The 18,308-nt window shown below is 35.8% G+C and overlaps 1 protein-coding gene across 1 annotated transcript; it reads left to right on the forward strand.

The window, feature by feature from the left end:
• The first annotated feature begins 10,042 nt into the window (after positions 1-10,042).
• On the forward strand, positions 10,043-13,000 carry LOC149537176 (membrane steroid-binding protein 1-like). Its single transcript, XM_089807311.1, has 2 exons — positions 10,043-10,412; positions 12,392-13,000. Exons 1-2 carry the CDS (start codon positions 10,120-10,122, stop codon positions 12,933-12,935), a joined length of 837 nt encoding a protein of 278 aa, XP_089663437.1. The 5' UTR covers positions 10,043-10,119; the 3' UTR covers positions 12,936-13,000.
• Positions 13,001-18,308: the final 5,308 nt, after the last annotated feature.

Below are 18,308 nucleotides of genomic sequence, written 5' to 3' on the forward strand. Positions count from 1 at the left end.
GTGCAAAATGCTTCTCACTTTGAGCTGGACCTTTTGGCAGTTGCATGCTAGAAATTTTCAAATTCCTTTCCAAGCTCATTATTCTTTGATTTGTTTCTTGTGTAAAATTGGAAAAATCACACAGCTTCCTGTATAATGAATTTTTTTTTTCAAGGACAACTTTGACCTTATCTATTTTCTTGGCCAACTCTACCTTTTCAAGTGTTATTCCACTTGATATCTTTTCATTCACTTTTCCTTGAAATTTTCTCTCTGACCATTCCATGAGTTTAACATTAGTATCCTGGTCTTCATTTGTCACCTGGTTAACTATATCTAATAGTTGCTCTACTATTGGCTTTGCTTCATTTGGTGACTGTAAGCTGAAGGCATCCAAAAAGATGTCCTTTATGTCATGAAGTTCTTGCTTATGTTTGAACTCCTTCCTCAGTATTTCCTCCCTCATCCTTCTGTCTAATGCATTTTGCATTTCACTCATTTGTGCCATTGTAATGGTCTTGGAATCATAGGAGGGTATAATAATATCTTCATCTAATTCAGGGTCTCCATAGTGAAGTACCCTAGCCACTCTAGTTAAACTCGAGCATGGAGTTGAGAATTGCAAAGGAATGTCTTCAGTGCTCGGCTTTAAAATGGTCTTTGTAGGAGTGCCAATCTTTGGTAGTTCTACCAATGTTTGTATGGTGGCCTACTCCTTTTCTTTTGAGGTATCCTCTATTTCATCTGACTTCCTTTCCTCTGCACTCGACATCTGAAAAATGTCACTTGTTGCACTTGGTGGAGTTGGCGGTGGAAGCATCAAAATCTTAGTGCAAGTAGCTGTGTATGTGAAAGGTGATTCCTTTGGTTTCACCTTTTCTTTTTGTGGTGAACATTGCTACTACCTTTTGTAACTCATCAACACTCACCAATACAGGGCTTGTACATAACTGTGCCTGTAGAGTAGATTGGTGAAGGATCTTGGAGAGATCCCTTGCAGTAAGTGGATTGATGTTCTGAGTTGAATGGTTTGGAACATCCTTAATAATTATTGTCTCTGTAGGTGTAGTAGTTACATGAAGTGGACTGGGAGGTGGCATTTGTGTGTCTTGCACACTCTATTCTTTTTCTTGCTACTAATCAACTTTTGCCGTAGTTTCTTCTCCCTTAGCTAATTCCTCTTCTTCTTTCTCCTTGTTCTCTTCCTCTCCTCTTTCTTCCTCATCTTTATTTTCTTCCTCTTTCTCTTTGGCACTGGTTTCTGCCTTATTTGTTTCCTCTACTTTATCATCAATAATCTTATAAATTGTTTTCCACAATTGTGTGGATTTATTCACAACATCCTCTATCTTGTTTTGAAGGATGTTGAAGGCTCTATACTTTGGTGCAAATTTGCCACCATGTTTCTTGTTTGCCTTTCTTATTTGAGCCTTTTTCATGTCAGGCTTCACTTGAGCTAGGGTAGATTCTCTGATCTCCCTTTCCATTTTAAGACAATAATGTCATTTATTCTCAACTATCTCATATAGTTCCTTAGGCATGGTATTGTCAAGTTCTAGAGGTGTGTTTTTAAATTCTATCATCATGGCATACACAAATTCCTCTACTTTATTCTACTCTTCCCTACTAAGCTTATCGAAATTAAGAGACTTTAAATCATTCAAATCTGCATTTTTAATCTTGTCACAAAGTTTATCAATTGCAAATTTTGGAGGATGACTTACCACTTTAAATTGGTTGATGTCCTCTGACTCTATTTTCTCTTCATCATTTGTATCTGGCCGTGCCACATACCTTCTTCTTTTCTTGGGCTCTTCAATAGGCTGTTCAGTGACTTTCTTCTTCTCTTTTGATGCCTCTTTAGCCTTTTGAGTAGATGTTCTTGTAGTGGCCCTTGTTGCTAGAGCTGGTTTGGTTTGAGCTGGTTTAGTAACCTTTTTAGGCTTGGGCTGAGCTATAGGCTGAGTTTTTTCCTTTCTCTTCTTTTGCTCGATAGGTGTAGGTGCTTCCTCAGCTTCTTCTCCCTCAACACCTTCCTCCTTGTCTTCTCCTAAGCCTTGTGTTAGCTCTATTGGGCCTTGCCCTTGCTTTCCTTCTTCTTCACTTTCTCCTTCTACTTCTTCTTCTTCTTCTTCACCTGCTTCTCCTTCAATGCTTGCTCCAAATGTCTTCTTTATCTTCTTTACCATTTTATCTTTCTTTTTTATAACAGAAGTTGTTTTCAATTCAATCTCAACGTTGGACTTGACAATGTCATATGTTCCAAAGTGAGGAGCCTTCTTGTCTATCTCTTCTGCTAGCAATGATGTGATTGTTGTTGAGGGTTCATCTACATCAAGCTCATATCCCAATGGCCTTAGCCATCTTACTCTGGGTATTTTTGCCTGGATGTAGGTGTAGTCAATGTCAACTAAGAAGCATATGTTATTGACATGTTTCTCTACTAATGAAATTGGTATCCTCATTCTCTGCTTCATAGATTTCTTAAACTCTTCAAAATAACTAGTCATCTAAGCCTCAAAGTTGTCTCCCATTTGATCAATGAATTCATTAATTTATGTGATTGCAGACTTGTTGGAATTCCAGTTTACCTTCTCAATTGAAGGGAGTTCTTCCATCACATAAAAGAATATGCAGACTAATACTGATCCAAATTTACATTGTGCTCCCTTGCATCTTCTTATAGCTCCCAAATTTTCATTAATTTGCTGAAGCATTAGTTCTACCAGATCATAGGTATGATCTTTCTTCACCAACTTGTAAGCTACATCAACAACTATGCAGGTTGCACTGTTCAGTCTACTTGATTGGTAGAATTTGTGTGAAATTATTCTCACACCAAAGTCAAGTAGAGGTTTAGTTACAATGTCTATGGTCATTCCCTTATTGTTCCATTTTGCTCTAGTATTCTTCTCAATGAACTTCTTTCTGTCACTTCTCAAGGTCTTTGGCCAATCTAGGGTTGGGAGTCCAGTAACCCTATGCACTATCCTTTTTGTAATCTTAATAGGTCTTGTCTCCAACCATATACAACCATCATGAATTCGACTCAAAATAATGCGAATCCATTCTGTCTTAAATACTGTAGGAAAAACTAGGGTTTTTGTCAGACCCTTCTTCTCAACAATCTGGAATTCATCTTGCAATATCTCATTGTCACATAGCTTGTCATAGGCATGGAAGATTTCAAGATCACCTATGGCACCAATTTTGTAGTTGTAGCACTTTCTTACATCTTGAACCATGACAACTTTAGATGGAATGATGGATAACGCACCAACTAGGTCATTTTTGTAGGCAACCTCAGGGATTGGCCTAAATTTGGGCTGTTTGACCTCATTGCTAACTAACTAAATCTCATGATCTTCCTTAGCCTTGGGGTTTCTTGAACTAGAGGCCATTTTACCAGACTAGGGTTTTAAATGTATTAACAACTTTAATTCTGCATAGCTTGACACTTGATAAATACCTTTAAATTGATGAGTTTGTGTTGAATTGCTATATAAATCTGTACAAATGGTTGTTAGGTTTCTGCTTGATCGCTTCTTCTCTCTTCTTATCTTTGCTCTGTGTTCGAATGGCATGAAAATGGATGAAATTTGACCTTATACCTGTCAAAGACCTAGTATTAAATGCTTTGTGCATACAGATATAAACTCAACACTTGAAGGATTCAACATGACTCGGCTCCCATTGTATTTCATTTACTCGGCTTCCAGAAGGCTTCTACTTCACTCGGCTTCAACTATCAGCTCGGTTGCTATTAGAAACTTGACATCCATTGGAGCTTTACTTGGCATCCAAGTGTAACTTGGCAACTTCTTCAAAATTTTGACTTGGCATCTTTGCTTATGCGGATTTCTTCCTTGCAATACTTCTTTGTTTTGGAACTGATGTATGATATAACTTTGTATATCAGTCCCCTACATCTTTCTTTTGCTTAGTTGGATGAAGTGTGATCACTTGACCTTTTAGGTGAAGTGATCCCTCCATTTGATATGCTGCACTCATCTTTCTTTTTCCAAGTCTTGTTCATTTGCCCTCTTATTTGTTCAACATCAACTTTCTCTTTTCCTTTGTTGACTTCTGCCTTGGGAGCTTTTGACTTTGTTGGGCAATTCCTGCGGATATGACCAGTTTTCAAGTAACTGAAACATGTAGTTTGGCTTAGCCATCTGCTATAACTTCCTCTAAAATGTGTCCTTATGCAATTTTTAGGAATGTGTCCATACTCCTAACAATAGTGACAGCTATACTTGGTATTGTAATCCCAATTGTAGTGATGGCCATGGTTGTTTCCTCTTGTAGGCTGATTAGGTGCCCACATAGGCTTTGATCTGCATTCAAATGCTCTATGTCCATACTTTTTGTAGTTGTAGCAGTGACCTTCAAATCTTGGTGTCCTTATAGTCTTGGTTCTACATTCATGTGCTTGATGTCCTTGCTTTTTACACTTGTGACAAAAGCTTGTATTTGTAGGCTTATCGTGCTGATGACTATTCTTGTTTCTACACACATTAGAGGTATATCCCTTTTTACCACAGAAATGACAAGTAGGTTTAGTGTTCTTAACTTTGTTACTCCTTTCTTCTGCAGTCTGGGATGATTCTCCTTGTTTAGTGCTGGTGTAACCAAGATCTAAAGTATCATTACTAGCCCTTGGTGATTTCAGTAGTTGCTCAAAATACTTGATATCCTCATTGGGTTTGTTGTAGTTTTCTGCTATCTCTTTCTCTCTTTTTAATTCATTCTACAATTGTTCATTCTACATTCTCAAGGTGGAGATCTCGACGTCCTTCATGTTTAGCTCATGATGAGCATTCATCATCTAGCTTAAGGTGTCTAGTTGTATGTTTGAGATATTTTCAAACTCAATTGTCTTCTCCTCTAGTCTATTGGTAAGATTTCTCTTGTCATTTTCTATCATGGTCTTGTCTTCAATGGCTCTCTTCTTTTGTTTAGTTACTTCACAAAGCATTATGGCTTATGATTCTTGTTCAAGCTTGAGTAATCTGATTTCTTCAGCTTGTGCTCTATTTTTCTCCATCAATTCTGCTATTGCTACATCAAATTCCTTGGAATCTCCATTGGAAAACACTTGTGTGGTATCAATCACCTTATAATGTATGTCATTTTCAGCTATGGCTATCTCCTTCATTCTTTTTAAGGATTTTATCAATTCTTCTTTGGCTTCTTCAACTTTGTGTAGAGCTAGGTGCACATCAATCACTTGATTGTCTATGATCTTCCCACATTTGAAGACTTTCATCTTCAGATCTTTTCTCTAAGCTGTTAGGCTTCTCCTTGTGAGAACCTTTGCTTTGATACCAATTGTTGGAATGTTCAAAATGGGAAGAGTATTTCTAAGAGGGGGGGTGAATCAGAAGTACCACACTTTTAACCTTTTGTAATCCTTTAAATCAAATAACTGAAAAGTAGATTGCATGCATGTAAACATATAAATGAACATAAAGTAAACACATGCAATAACACATAACACCAGATTTGGTAACCCAGAAACCCTCTAGGAATAAGAAGGTAAAATTGGGGTGGGGACGATACCCACAAAATCATTGCAACAATAATTATTTGACCACTTTTGATGGTCTGCCCCATGAAAGGCCTGCCCTGTTAAAGGCCTTACACTGTATCAATAGTGACCTGATTAGAGGATTTTCAAACACTTTACATGAAGTGTCACCCTATTAAAGGATTTACAATAGGCTGTTAAACCCACCTAATACAATAGGATTTTCAATCACCTTCTCCAAAGGTTCTCCTACCTAGCTATTAAGCTAACCTATCAATATAGGGTTTCCAACTTCTAATACAATGGCAAGAAAGTATTAGAACAATGAACCTGACAGTACACAATCTTTAATTGCTAGATTCAGGCACTTGATCTACTCTCTCTGATGTGACCTTTGCTTGATCTGATCTCTGTTCTTGTCCCTTGTGCTGTTCTGATCAACTAGATGTATAATTGCTACTTTGTTCCTCTAAGTCTTACTCACTTCACACTAAATTTCGCTATAATCTCCCCATACACTGTTCTCATCCACACACACAATGGGGTTTTCGACCTCCTTTTAAAGATTGTGAAGACTTAGGGTTAGGTATGGATCTATGATCCATATTGAAGCTTAAGATCTCGCTCATTCCTTGCATTTTTATCATTGGTTCCATGCTTTCTCCATTTTTCTGATTGGCTGCATGCAAATTGCATAGGAAACATAAAAGATTTGTCCTTATCCTTTTTCTCCTTTGAAATTTCTCTATGTCAGCTCCAAAAATGATTTACATCTGAGTTTGTGAGGGCACAAACTGATATGCTAATTCTGTGTTACTCGGCACATACTAGACTACTGGTGCTCAGCACATATACTATCTTGGATTGCTCGACACCTATTACGCTTTGTCTTGCTTGACACATGTATGATTCTGGCTTACTTGGCATATGAAACATTCTGACTTACTCGACATCAATTGTGACTTGACACCTATATGTCACTTGGCACATATATTAGCTCGACGCTTGAAGTCACTCGACACCTGTTGGAATTCTGACTCAGCACACACTGTGGCTTGGCATACATAGTGTACTCGGCTTCAATGTAGAAAGTGGTTAAGTGTGTTGACACTCAAATGTCAAAACCATCTAAGGACCAAAAATCTAGTCAAATGGAGAGGGTGTCCAGTAGAAGATTCATCGTGGATGACAAGGGGGGAGGTTAAACATCTTGGTTTTCCTCTAAACAATTGAGATGTGATAAAGTTACTTCTCAAATTACCTCAAGTTTCTGATGCAAAAGCATCCTGGGTGTAATGCACATCACCCAAAACTATTTTTTTTTCTATTTCTGTTTTTTCAATGAGGGCTATTTTAGTGTAGAGTTGTTGTTTGTCAAAGATTTATATTTTTAGTAAGTTGGCCATGTGAGTGCAAAATTTACTATTTTCATAGGTGGAGGTTCATCTTAGATATATCACCCTACTAGATGAGTTCCATTTCCATATCATATGTATTAGTGAAGTTATTGCAAAATTTTGGTACGAATTTTTGTTATCAATTTTCAGGCTTAGCGATGAAGGCCTAAATGACCCAAAAATGATGTCAAACCACAAATGATGATGCTTATGCAATCAACCAGTGTTGAATAGGAGCTATAATTTTTGAAAAAGGGTTATAATAGCCAATCGGGTCAACGATTTGTTAGTTATGGTCTCCAGAAGCCAGGCCTTCCAAAAGTATAATTTGTAAATTGTCTCAAGTCGATTCTATGTAATAAAGTGTAATAAACAATATAATATGAGGTTGGTTGGCCTCAAGAGTGAAGGCTAAGTGTTTATAACCTTCTCAAGTGGTGGAAAATGCTTATATAAGGAAGGCTTGTAGGTTATCTAGGGCAATTCTGGGTCGTGTTTGAAAACTTTGTCTTGTTGAATATTGGAAGGAGGGTGCCCATGTGGCTTTGCATGTTGTATTTCTAAATTTTGCAATTCCACACTTGAGGAGACAATAAGAAGCCTACAGTTTGTTCCTATAATTTGTTGTTGTGTTTCTATTTCTATTAGATGTCTGTGATAGTAAGAGGAGCACCCTCCATTAAATCTCCTAGTTATATTCCCCATTTATGAGTTTACCAAAGTACCATTTCATTTGACATGCTTGATTGTATATTTTTATAAATAATTCAAAGTCGGGGTAGAATGCAAGGGATGCAAGTGCATGCATTGCAATTCTAGTCATTTTTGTTAGGATAAACCACAGACAGAAATAAAAACTACATGCAAATATAACCAATAACAGAAAATAATAGAACACACATAAATGAACACAAGGCACCAAGATTTAACGTGGTTCACCCAATCCCTGGGCTACGTCCACCAAACAGCAAGTCCGATCTTATTACAATCCAGTGATTACAACCTGATTACAATCCGTAATCCCTTACAGCTCAATACCGTCACAAGAACCAATTTCGTATCACCACACATAAAAAATACCCAACCCTAAGCCCTTTTTATACAAGTATTAAACCGCTTTAGGGTTATAACATGTCGGCCATAATATGTCGGCTACTTCCAAAAAAAAAAATTTCGGGGCATCGCCCCGAACCCCACTATTTATGAAGTATGTACAGTACTTTCTTGATCACTCACCACAATCTAACAATTTTTTTACACCACTTTGTATGGAGCCCATAAAAGCATGGTTCCAACACTCAATTTAGCTTGTTCAACACATTAGCTAACCCTAAGATTGAATTCATCGTTAATATTTTCTTAATGCATCACCATATAATAAGATTAGTTAAATTTGGAGGGTCTTGATTTCCAATACAAAGCAATATGCATCATTTTTTCACTTGGATATGATATTGTGTACAATCTATTTCTTTCAATTTCAATATAAAACCTCTATCTTCTTGAACTAAATTTATGGGAATATGATTGCTATCCATCAACTTGTATACCAGAGGTCTCTATGTGTGTGTCTAGGACTTGTATTCAAGAACATCATCCTAATCCATTTTAATTTTTGACTCACATAATCAAATATCTAATAATAAAATTCACATGAAATCTAGTCTTGATCTTAATTGCATCGACATTTATATTCTTTGTTTGGTGAGTTTTCCATCTTGCTACATTAGCCAAAGAGCTTGATTTGTATCACTATATTCAAACTAGTCTTCCCTTTGTTTACAATAAGATCCCAAATATGTTTTTCACCAATACTATTTTCTTAAACATGCGTATTGACAGAGAACTATGATTAAAAGTCAACATGAGTATATGCTTAATTTGCAAGAAATCAAAGCATCACAAGATTAAATTATGGACATGACCCATCCTAAGGCATTTAAAAGTTTAGAAGATCTCTTACACACACTCTTGATGAAATTCCAATTTTTAATTTTTGTGACTAACATTAATAAAACCACTTAACAACCAAAGTAAGTAGATTTCACATTCCAAAAGTTATATGTATGCTACTTCTAGATTCAATAGTGCAAGCATTGTTTTTGCATCACGTTTCAGATCACACTTTGTGATCCACTATCCTCAAGATAGAGTGCATAAAGGATTACACTATGTGATCCATCATTAGGATGGTAAATACTTTGTGATCCATCACCAAAATGATAGACACAATGTGATCTATCATTAGGATTTGATAGAGAGCATACACTACGATCCTTCACCGAGATGATACACTTTGTGATCCATCATTCGGATGATAGATACCCTCTGATCCATCATAAGGATGAGGAACACAAAGTGTGATTCAAAATGTTGATACAAAAAAATACTTATATAATTGAATCCAAAACAATTAAACTCTTTTAACATTATTATCGATATACAATTGTGTAGTTTTGAAGTCAAAGTCATTGACCCATATTTCTTGAGTAGGAGTGCAAAAGAACTCATGTATCTTAAATTTGAATAAGAAATTACATAGTTGACTTCATAGCAATACCACAATTTAATTTGATGTTAAAAATATTTCCTACTTATGATTTAAACTCAATTATTTTATCTTCTCAAGTCACCTAATTTGTAGAATCTTAATTATAATAATAATAATAATATTTATTTCAATCTCAACTCTACCAAATTCTAAATTCAATTCACTTATAAAATAAATAAATAAAGCACTCCAAAAATGAAACAGGAAAGAAAAAATACCAAAGAGATAAAAAAACACATGATAATAACATCAAAGAAAGTTGTGATAAAGCTACCTAAACTCATGTTAGAAGCTAACAGCGAAGTTCTAGGTAATGCTATTAAATGCTTCGATTACTTGGCGAAATCCCCTCATTCATAGGGCATGCTTTGAATTTGAACCCAGTGACCCACTTAGGGACACATAAATTTATTTGGTTGGAAGGGATATTTGACCTTTGAATTCTTTCATCCCCTAAAGCCGGCGGTCACATGATAAAGCCATAGGCTAAGCCACCGTTAAGATTGTACACTTTGTTGTACCCATGTGCCGGGCGGACAACATAGGCACATTATATATACACAAACCCGGCAAGAGGATTCGCTTGTGTCTGTCTGCTCTCTTTTGATATTTGGGTTTGGGTAGTCGAGGAGAGTAGGGGGTTCTTTCAATTTGGGGGCAAAATGGGTTTATGGGCAACTTTCATGGAAGCCATTCCTGCATACACAGGACTAACCCCTGTTACATTTTTTACTCTGGTGGCAGTGTTGGTGGCAGTTTATCACCTTGTAAGCGGCATGTTTGCTGCGCCTGAGCCCGCTAGAGGCAGGGACTTCGTGCCCATGGAGCCTATCCCTCAGTCGGTTCAGCTTGGTGAGGTCACAGAGGAGGAATTGAAATCCTACGATGGAACAGATCCTAAAAAGCCCTTGCTCATGGCAATCAAGGGCCAGATCTATGATGTGTCTCAGTCCAGGTATGTTCTCTTCTCTAATCTAGATTTTTCTCTGTAATTACGCGCATAACCTCTCTAATTTTGGGCATCTTTTTGTTGCTTCCCCTAATTCGGAGTGTTTACCGATTTTACTATTCGCCCGGATTGTTTCTTATCTGGGTTGCGATGCAGATTCTCCGTTGTTTTTTGGTCTCTGCCTTGCTAGGATGCGATTGTTTCAGTGCATGTCTTATCAATTTTCATCTGGGTTTTGCGTTTCTTACATGGTTTATGTTGTTTCTCCATCTTCATGTTATTTTTGTAAGTTTGCTGTGTTTTGTAATGTTTTAAATTGAGCATTTCTCAGAGGATGGTATGTTTTTTATTACAGAATATACACAATTTTCAAGATTCCGTAGAATCGTCTCGCTTCAATTTTGATATGATCATAACTAATTGTTTAAGAATCTTGGGGTTTATGGATGCGGGTTTCTCGTAACTTGAGAAGATATTTCCTGACATTAGATGCATGTTTTGTTGAAGTTTTCTCTGTCTTGGTTGCCTGCTATTTCAAGAACCCATACCGGTGTATGATCGCTTAAAAAACAAGGGTTTACTGTATCGATTCAATCAAGCGGTAAAGGCCATTGAAATTGAAATCACAGTAAGAACCCTTGTTTTTAAACGCGTTTCTAGACAAACGAGACGGGTTTCCCTTCCATTGGGTGCATGTATTGTGGAAATATACCCTATCCTATCTGCCTTGTGTTCCAGGGAGCAAGGTCAGGAGATGGATTACTATCGGTCAAAAAGTAGGTTTGATGGAGTTCATTCTATTATCTGTCGAGAGTAGGTTGAGGACCTCGTAGATGGATTTTTGTGTTTTTTTATTTGTTTTCTGTGATTGTATTTTCTTTATCCATCTGATGTTTTTGCTTTGAGGGATATATTACTTTCTGTATGCCATATCTTCATATGATGTTTTTGCTTATGTATATATCAACTGAATATGAATTTACATCATTTAATTTATAGCACTTACGCGTGCAAGCATAGTTAATCGTTCATGGCTCTGTTTTACGACTGAGACTCATCAGGGGTTGCAGTGTAAGGATGCGGGTCAATACGATTCTTAATTTAAGCATGTTCAGTTTTCACCTTCGAGTGGAATGGGTGGTGGAACTAGAATTTACCGGGCAAGGGTATTGATACATCGGTAGTTGTCTTTGATTGGCATTTGCAGTCTGTAGGTATCTTAATTGTGCACATACAGTTTTCACCTTCGAGTGGAATGGGTGGTGGAACTAGAATTTACTGGGCAAGGGTATTGATACATCGGTAGTTGTCTTTGATTGGCATTTGCAGTCTGTAGGTATCTTAATTGTGCACATATACCAATGAATTGTCTGCGACTTGTGCTCACATAATTTGAGCTTGTCGTTTGGTAAGTCTATTGCAGATATGTAAGATGCAGGATTTGGCTGCACCTTTGAAAACAGATTTAGGTTTTGTTTTGTTAAATGGCTCTATTGCTGAATGGTGAATGGATTGGAGTTAGCCAGAGTCTATATCAGGATTATGGCAGGTTGTGGAGTTTATGTAAATTGTTGTAATGCCTTGTATGGTAGCTTTATGCTTGAGATAGAATTTGGGCCCATGCAGATGCTGTGACTTATTTGCTTGGTTGGAATGGTTTTTTTTTTTTTAACAGAATTTGTAATTGCTGGCTAAGTTAGGCTAGAAATATTTTATCTTGCATTTTCTGAAATAAATTGTGGAACAAAAACGATCTGTATGTTCTTATATGTGGGATGTTATTGTTTCATATATGCCAGTCCTGATGGTTAGAATAGAATATATATGCATTTAAATTCATTTACAACAAGAATTCAACAAAGCATTCGCAGCGTAGTTGCTTTGCATTTTGATTTCCTAGATTTGCAGACAATGACCTCTCCCTTTTATGGATGTTCACTTAGTGATAGATAAAATTACAGTCTAATGCATGTTTTGTGTTCTAGAATGTTTTATGGCCCAGGTGGTCCATATGCCTTGTTTGCTGGAAAAGATGCTAGCCGGGCCTTGGCAAAGATGTCGTTTGAGGAAAAAGATTTGACTGGGGATCTTGAAGGCCTAGGTCCCTTCGAATTAGATGCTCTTCAGGACTGGGAGTACAAATTCATGGGAAAGTATGTTAAAGTTGGGCAGATCAAGAAACCTGCTGTTAAGGAAGTGGAAGTCAGTGGATCTGATAATGCACCTGATGCTGAGCATAGCACCAGGGAGGTACAAGTCAATGAGGAATCATCTGGTGATGTAGCTGAGGCAGTGAACATTACGAAGGAAGTTGCTGAAGGGACAACAAATGATGAAACACAGGTAGCAAACGGTACATTGGATGGTGAAGAAGCTGCTAAACCAAAGGAAAATGGAGTAGAACCAAAAGAAGATATTGATGGTACAAAAGATCCAGCAGAAATAAGTGAAGCTTTGGAAGATGCACTAGTTGAGAAGAAAAATTTGGAGTTTGTACATGAAGCTAATCATACAGTTCCAGTTGCCTAGGAGTAGATAAGCTATACGAAACTCATTATAAAGCATCTGATGCAAATAATTTTGAATATTTTGAAGCTCTGTGCATATTGGTAGTGTGTTATTGCTGTTTCCCTGGAGGGCAACAAACAAAGTATCATGTTAATTTTGTTTTTATGTGTTCGATTTTGTAGTGTTCATAAAGGAAAATATACTTAGTTACATATGGGAGTTTTCTTTGATTCAACTTTTTAATGAGAATATACAGTACGAAATGAAATATTTCTGTTGTTTCAGAAATGTGCTGTTAATAAAAAATAAAAGTTAGAATTGAATTTGATGTGGTGTAAGCTTGTGCTTTGATGTATATTGGTGGCATCTAATATGATGTTGAAAATAAGTGATTGAATGGTTTTTTATCATCTTGGGCTGGCTTTGGCTGAAGAGAAAGAAGTCAATCTTCAAGCTTGATTTTGTAGTTCTTCTGGAACTAGTCTCAGTTGCATGAATTTTGGGATTAGGTAGATGATGTAGCCTTTTGCCTGTGGATTTCTTGCAGCTCTGCAAAAGAGCATTTTTAATAAACAGGTTAAATAGACAGAGTAATGATGTGGAGGAGATATGGTTTGTAATTTAAAGAATGGGAATTGGCAGTGCTTATTTAGGACTACAGGAGGAAGAAATGTCATTTATAAAAAATTCAGATTCCTTGGAAGTGTTCAATTAGAGTAGCAGAGGGGAGTGGATATTTTTAGCGGTGTCTTGTATTAGTAGCAAAGGATTGGGCATTGGACAAGGACATGTTACAATGAAAAAGCTTGGATGGGCATAGTTTGGGAACTAACATTTCAACTAATCAGTTGGATTGTTTTTGTCGAAGTTTGGAAGACATCTCTTAGATGTATTTGAATGCAGAGTTGTTTGTTTGATAATTCATGTGCTCACCAATTGTAGGTACAATCTACTACCAGGTGACCTTGATGGACACATTTTAAACTATTCAGAGGTTGGTGATGGAAACTTTTCAATGCGGTCCTTAATTTAATAAAGCAGATAAATTTTATGCCTACTATTTGCACTCAATATAAAATTTGAGGCTTGTTTTACGGGGTCTGAATATGCATGCTTCAAATGCCTGCATATGTTGGAAATGCACATTCTATTTAGTTATAAATTAGAAGTTGGTTGGAAGGCATCAGCTAACAGGCTATACTAATGATAGAAATAATGGCAGAGACATAGTATTACTGTAGGAAGCAAATAGGGATGAAAAAGATGATGTGTTTAATATGCTGTAGGAAGCCCTAAAAGATATTTAAGGACGAAGAAAGCAAGTCACAAACCCTTTCTGAAGGAATGCTTTTCTCCATTGATATTTTTTTTCATGTAAGAACTCGTCAAGAAACGGTGTAGAGAACTTGATAAAAAAACCACAGGAAACTTGAGGACACTAAGGCAAGTGTGAATAAAAATGGAGCGTTGAGAGAAGATTTCTCAGTCCGGTTAGCTTGACAGTCAAACTGATGGGTATGCATTAATGGTAAGATCAATCAATTTTTCATTTCAAATTTGTGGATGCATGCATATTTTTTTAGTGAGGTTAAATAAGATTTGTGCTGTTACTTGCAATGAATCAAATGTTGGACTGGCTTTTCTTCTTTTGACCTACCCAAGGGACTTCTAATATTATGTCATTTCTGGCATTGTGTTTTGTTTGTTTTCTAATACGAATCAATACGGGAAAAATGGGGGAAAACGATCACTTTAGTCCAGCCAGGCAAGACAAAAGGTTAAACTACATTTTGAAGAATAATCAATTACACATTAATCTTTGTAGGCAAACAATTACAAAAGGCCAAAACTAGGTGTTCAACTAACATTGTAGGTGTTCAACAAAGAAAGGTGTTTGGAACATATCGTTTTCACGCATCTCTAGAATTAGCCATTTAACTTTGTTTGGGTCGTATAATTGATTCACACATTTTTTCGAACTTCTCGAGTTCGAGTGCACAAACAATCAATTCGGAAGAATTGGCCCTTTAACTTTGTTTTAGTTATATAATTGATTCACACCTTTTTCCGAACTTCTTGAGTTCGAGTGCACAAACAATCAAATTCGGAAAACCGACGTTGAGAGTAGACATTTTTGCTTCTAGATTATTAAAAAACTGTTAAGTTTTTTTAGTACTTCAAATAGTTTGTCTTGTAGAGTAAGTGATGATATTATTTTGCAGGATTTAGTGTAAAATGACTTCTTTCCAACATGAACAATGATAAAAATAAAAACTAAGTGACTGCTCATTTTCATGTGGTTCTCAAAATCTTGAAAGACTGAGTTTCAAATTTTCAGTTAGTTTGTTTGGCTGTTGGCACTAGCAAATGTTACATTTGTTTTATATCTAAATTTATCAAATACTGGATTTGTTAATTGGAATTGGTTTTTGTTTAGTAAGAAAAATGAAAATGAAAATTTGATGGATTCTAATTTCAATTTTAATGGTGGAATTAGCAAATTCTCATTTCAGACCAAAGTGAGAATTCAAAATTTATATTCCAATACTAGTTTGACACATCCAAACTAATTAACTGGTCGAATCGTTATCCATCTCAACCTTATGAGTAATGGGCAACTTGAGAATTCAAAATTTATATTCCAATACTAGTTTGACACATCCAAACTAATTAACTGGTCGAATCGTTATCCATCTCAACCTTATGAGTAATGGGCAACTTGAAATGTAGGACTTACCAAGCCAAAAGTCAAGTGTTAGTTTTAGATTCAAATTGCCAAATTGGAGTATCATCTTTTGAAATTTAGCAATTCCATTTCTATTTAATTTTTAAGAAAATAAGGTTTAAGTTGCCAAATTGTAGTCATTTTTTGAAATTAGCAATTCCATTTCTATTTAATTTTGAAGGAAATAAGCTTTTATTTTTAAAAAAGGATGAAAACAAGCAAAAATTGGAACTTGGACAACTAACATCAATTCTTGGAAGATTTACACAATCAAATAAGTGGGAATCAATAACAAAAATAATAAATCATTTATATTACCATTTAGTGCATAACAATATTTGAGATTGTCATTTAGCCAAATTCATAATGTGGTTTCTCCTTGATTTGTTGTATGAATCACAATAGCAACAAATTAGGTTACATTTTATCAAGTAAAATATATCTTAATATGTTGTAATCTTGGATTTGAATCTTGCAATCATACATGCATGTTTACATATGCACAATTACCCTAATCTTTTAACAAAAAATAATAAATCATTTATATCTATTATTTAGATCATAATGACATTTAAGATTTTGCCCTTTGATGTCTCAACTTTTTGTACAAATCACGTAGCAACAAATTACGGCTATAGTTACATTTTACAAAGTAAACTATCACTTCACATAATGTGGTTTAGATTTGGATCTTGCAATAATACCAAGTGAACTATCTCTTCACATAATGTAATTTAGATTTGAATCTTGCAATAACATGCATGAAAACATGTGCATGCACACACATACATACATTTTAGGGTTAGTCCATAACACATGGTATTCATATATTATCTATAGCATTGTCATAGACACATTGGGGTCTAGCATAAGGAGCACAATGGGTTTTCCTGAAGCTACCCCACATGAATCCCAAGAATGGAACTTTGACCCTCTTGGCCTTAATGGTAGACAACATCGTTATCCACCCATAGTGTCCTATCTAGTATGGTGTTTAACCTACTTTCTTTCTCTATACATCATCTCCTAAGATAAATAGACATCATTATAGAGTTAGATATGACAAGATATTATAATGGGAGATCTTCAGTTATTCTATATAAGCCCAAGAGTGGAGCTTTGGCCTTTTGGGCCATGGTGGCAGACAACAAACATTCACTCAAGGTATCCTACTTAGATGACAATCTTCATGATTCCCTTTTTTCTTACAACTCATTCCTTTCATAATGATGAACGTTTACTCACATAATTTTGACATATGCATCTCATATCTAAGCATTGTTGGTATAACTAATGTAGTCATGATAACTGATGATGAGATTGTTGCAATGGTGTTACATGATGTGTTGATAAAGATTGGTACATATTTGATAATAGGTGAATTGGTTATTTGATTTTCATTAATGCCAACTATTTGACTAAGTGTTTTTCGTATATTACCAGATATTGATTGAGTAAAAGATGAGTTGCAATATGATTCTAGAGTTACTATTCTACACAAAGGTTATGCCAAGTGTTGTGATGTTATGTTTGTGATCACAACTTTTGGAGTGAAGAATTGGATAAGTTATTGTTGATGGGATCAAATCGGGTAATTGCTAAAACAATCATTGGCAAACAATTTAAGTGATTTGAATGCTATTTAAGATCGGTAACACATTAGTTGGATGGATCATATGATATGATTGGCAATAATGCTCAATGATGTGTTGGTAATGAGTACAAATAAAGACATCTTAGTGATATGGAAGTGATGTTGATAGGATGAGCATGTAAATAGGAATAAGTTCTTGAACAAGAGATGAAGATTTGTAGAGTGGTGAAGAGATTCAAATTGATGATGATTTTTGAGAAGTAAGAGGGTATTTTTGTGAATTGTGGAAATGTTTTGGCTTCACATTGATCAAGGTATCCATTTGAGGATGATTCTTGAAGAAGTTACTTTTTAGTCAAAACAACATATGAGATGGAACAATTCCCAAGGTAAATTTCAATTGTGAGCCGACAAGCTCAGAGGAAAACAATTTATGAATGGTTATATGCATCGTATTTGATAATGGATCTAGGGTATGTTCTTCAGGCAACAAAAGCTACTTTTGCAAAGTTGTAGGTCTCTCTCTCTCTCTCTCTCTCTCTCTCTCTCTCTCTCTCTCTCTCCTGTGCAAGCATTTGTGTGTATATTAAAATTACAATTACATTTCTTTGTCAACCTAATATAAATATTATTCATTCTACATATTGGCAGAAAACATCACCCACAATCAAACATGTAATTGGCCACACCCAATAGCCAACACAATATTCCAGAAGAAGGGACAAGATGCATTGCCCAAGATGGGCTATCTAGTCCAAATGGTTATCCATGCACTATCTTTGGTGAGAACACATTACAAGCCCTTAGTGCATCAATTTAGAACAACCTAGTCAACCAACTTACATAATGACCATTGTGTCAATTCTAACATAATGTTTTCTAAAGATCAATTGCAAAAACTATGGATCTGATACAATATGTGGATGTACCATCCTTTCAAACTTAAAGTGATAGATATCAATTATGAAGGAGTACGAACAATAACAATTTGCCATATATAGTTCACTGTTTGGGTAAATTATCTCAAATACCCAAGATCACTCTTTTAGATCACCTCCACTAACAAGAATATATA

The sequence above is a fragment of the Cupressus sempervirens genome, chromosome 10 (assembly GCF_028749045.1).
Source record: "Cupressus sempervirens isolate cs-2001-9-10 chromosome 10, ASM2874904v1, whole genome shotgun sequence".
Classification (NCBI taxonomy): domain Eukaryota; kingdom Viridiplantae; phylum Streptophyta; class Pinopsida; order Cupressales; family Cupressaceae; genus Cupressus; species Cupressus sempervirens.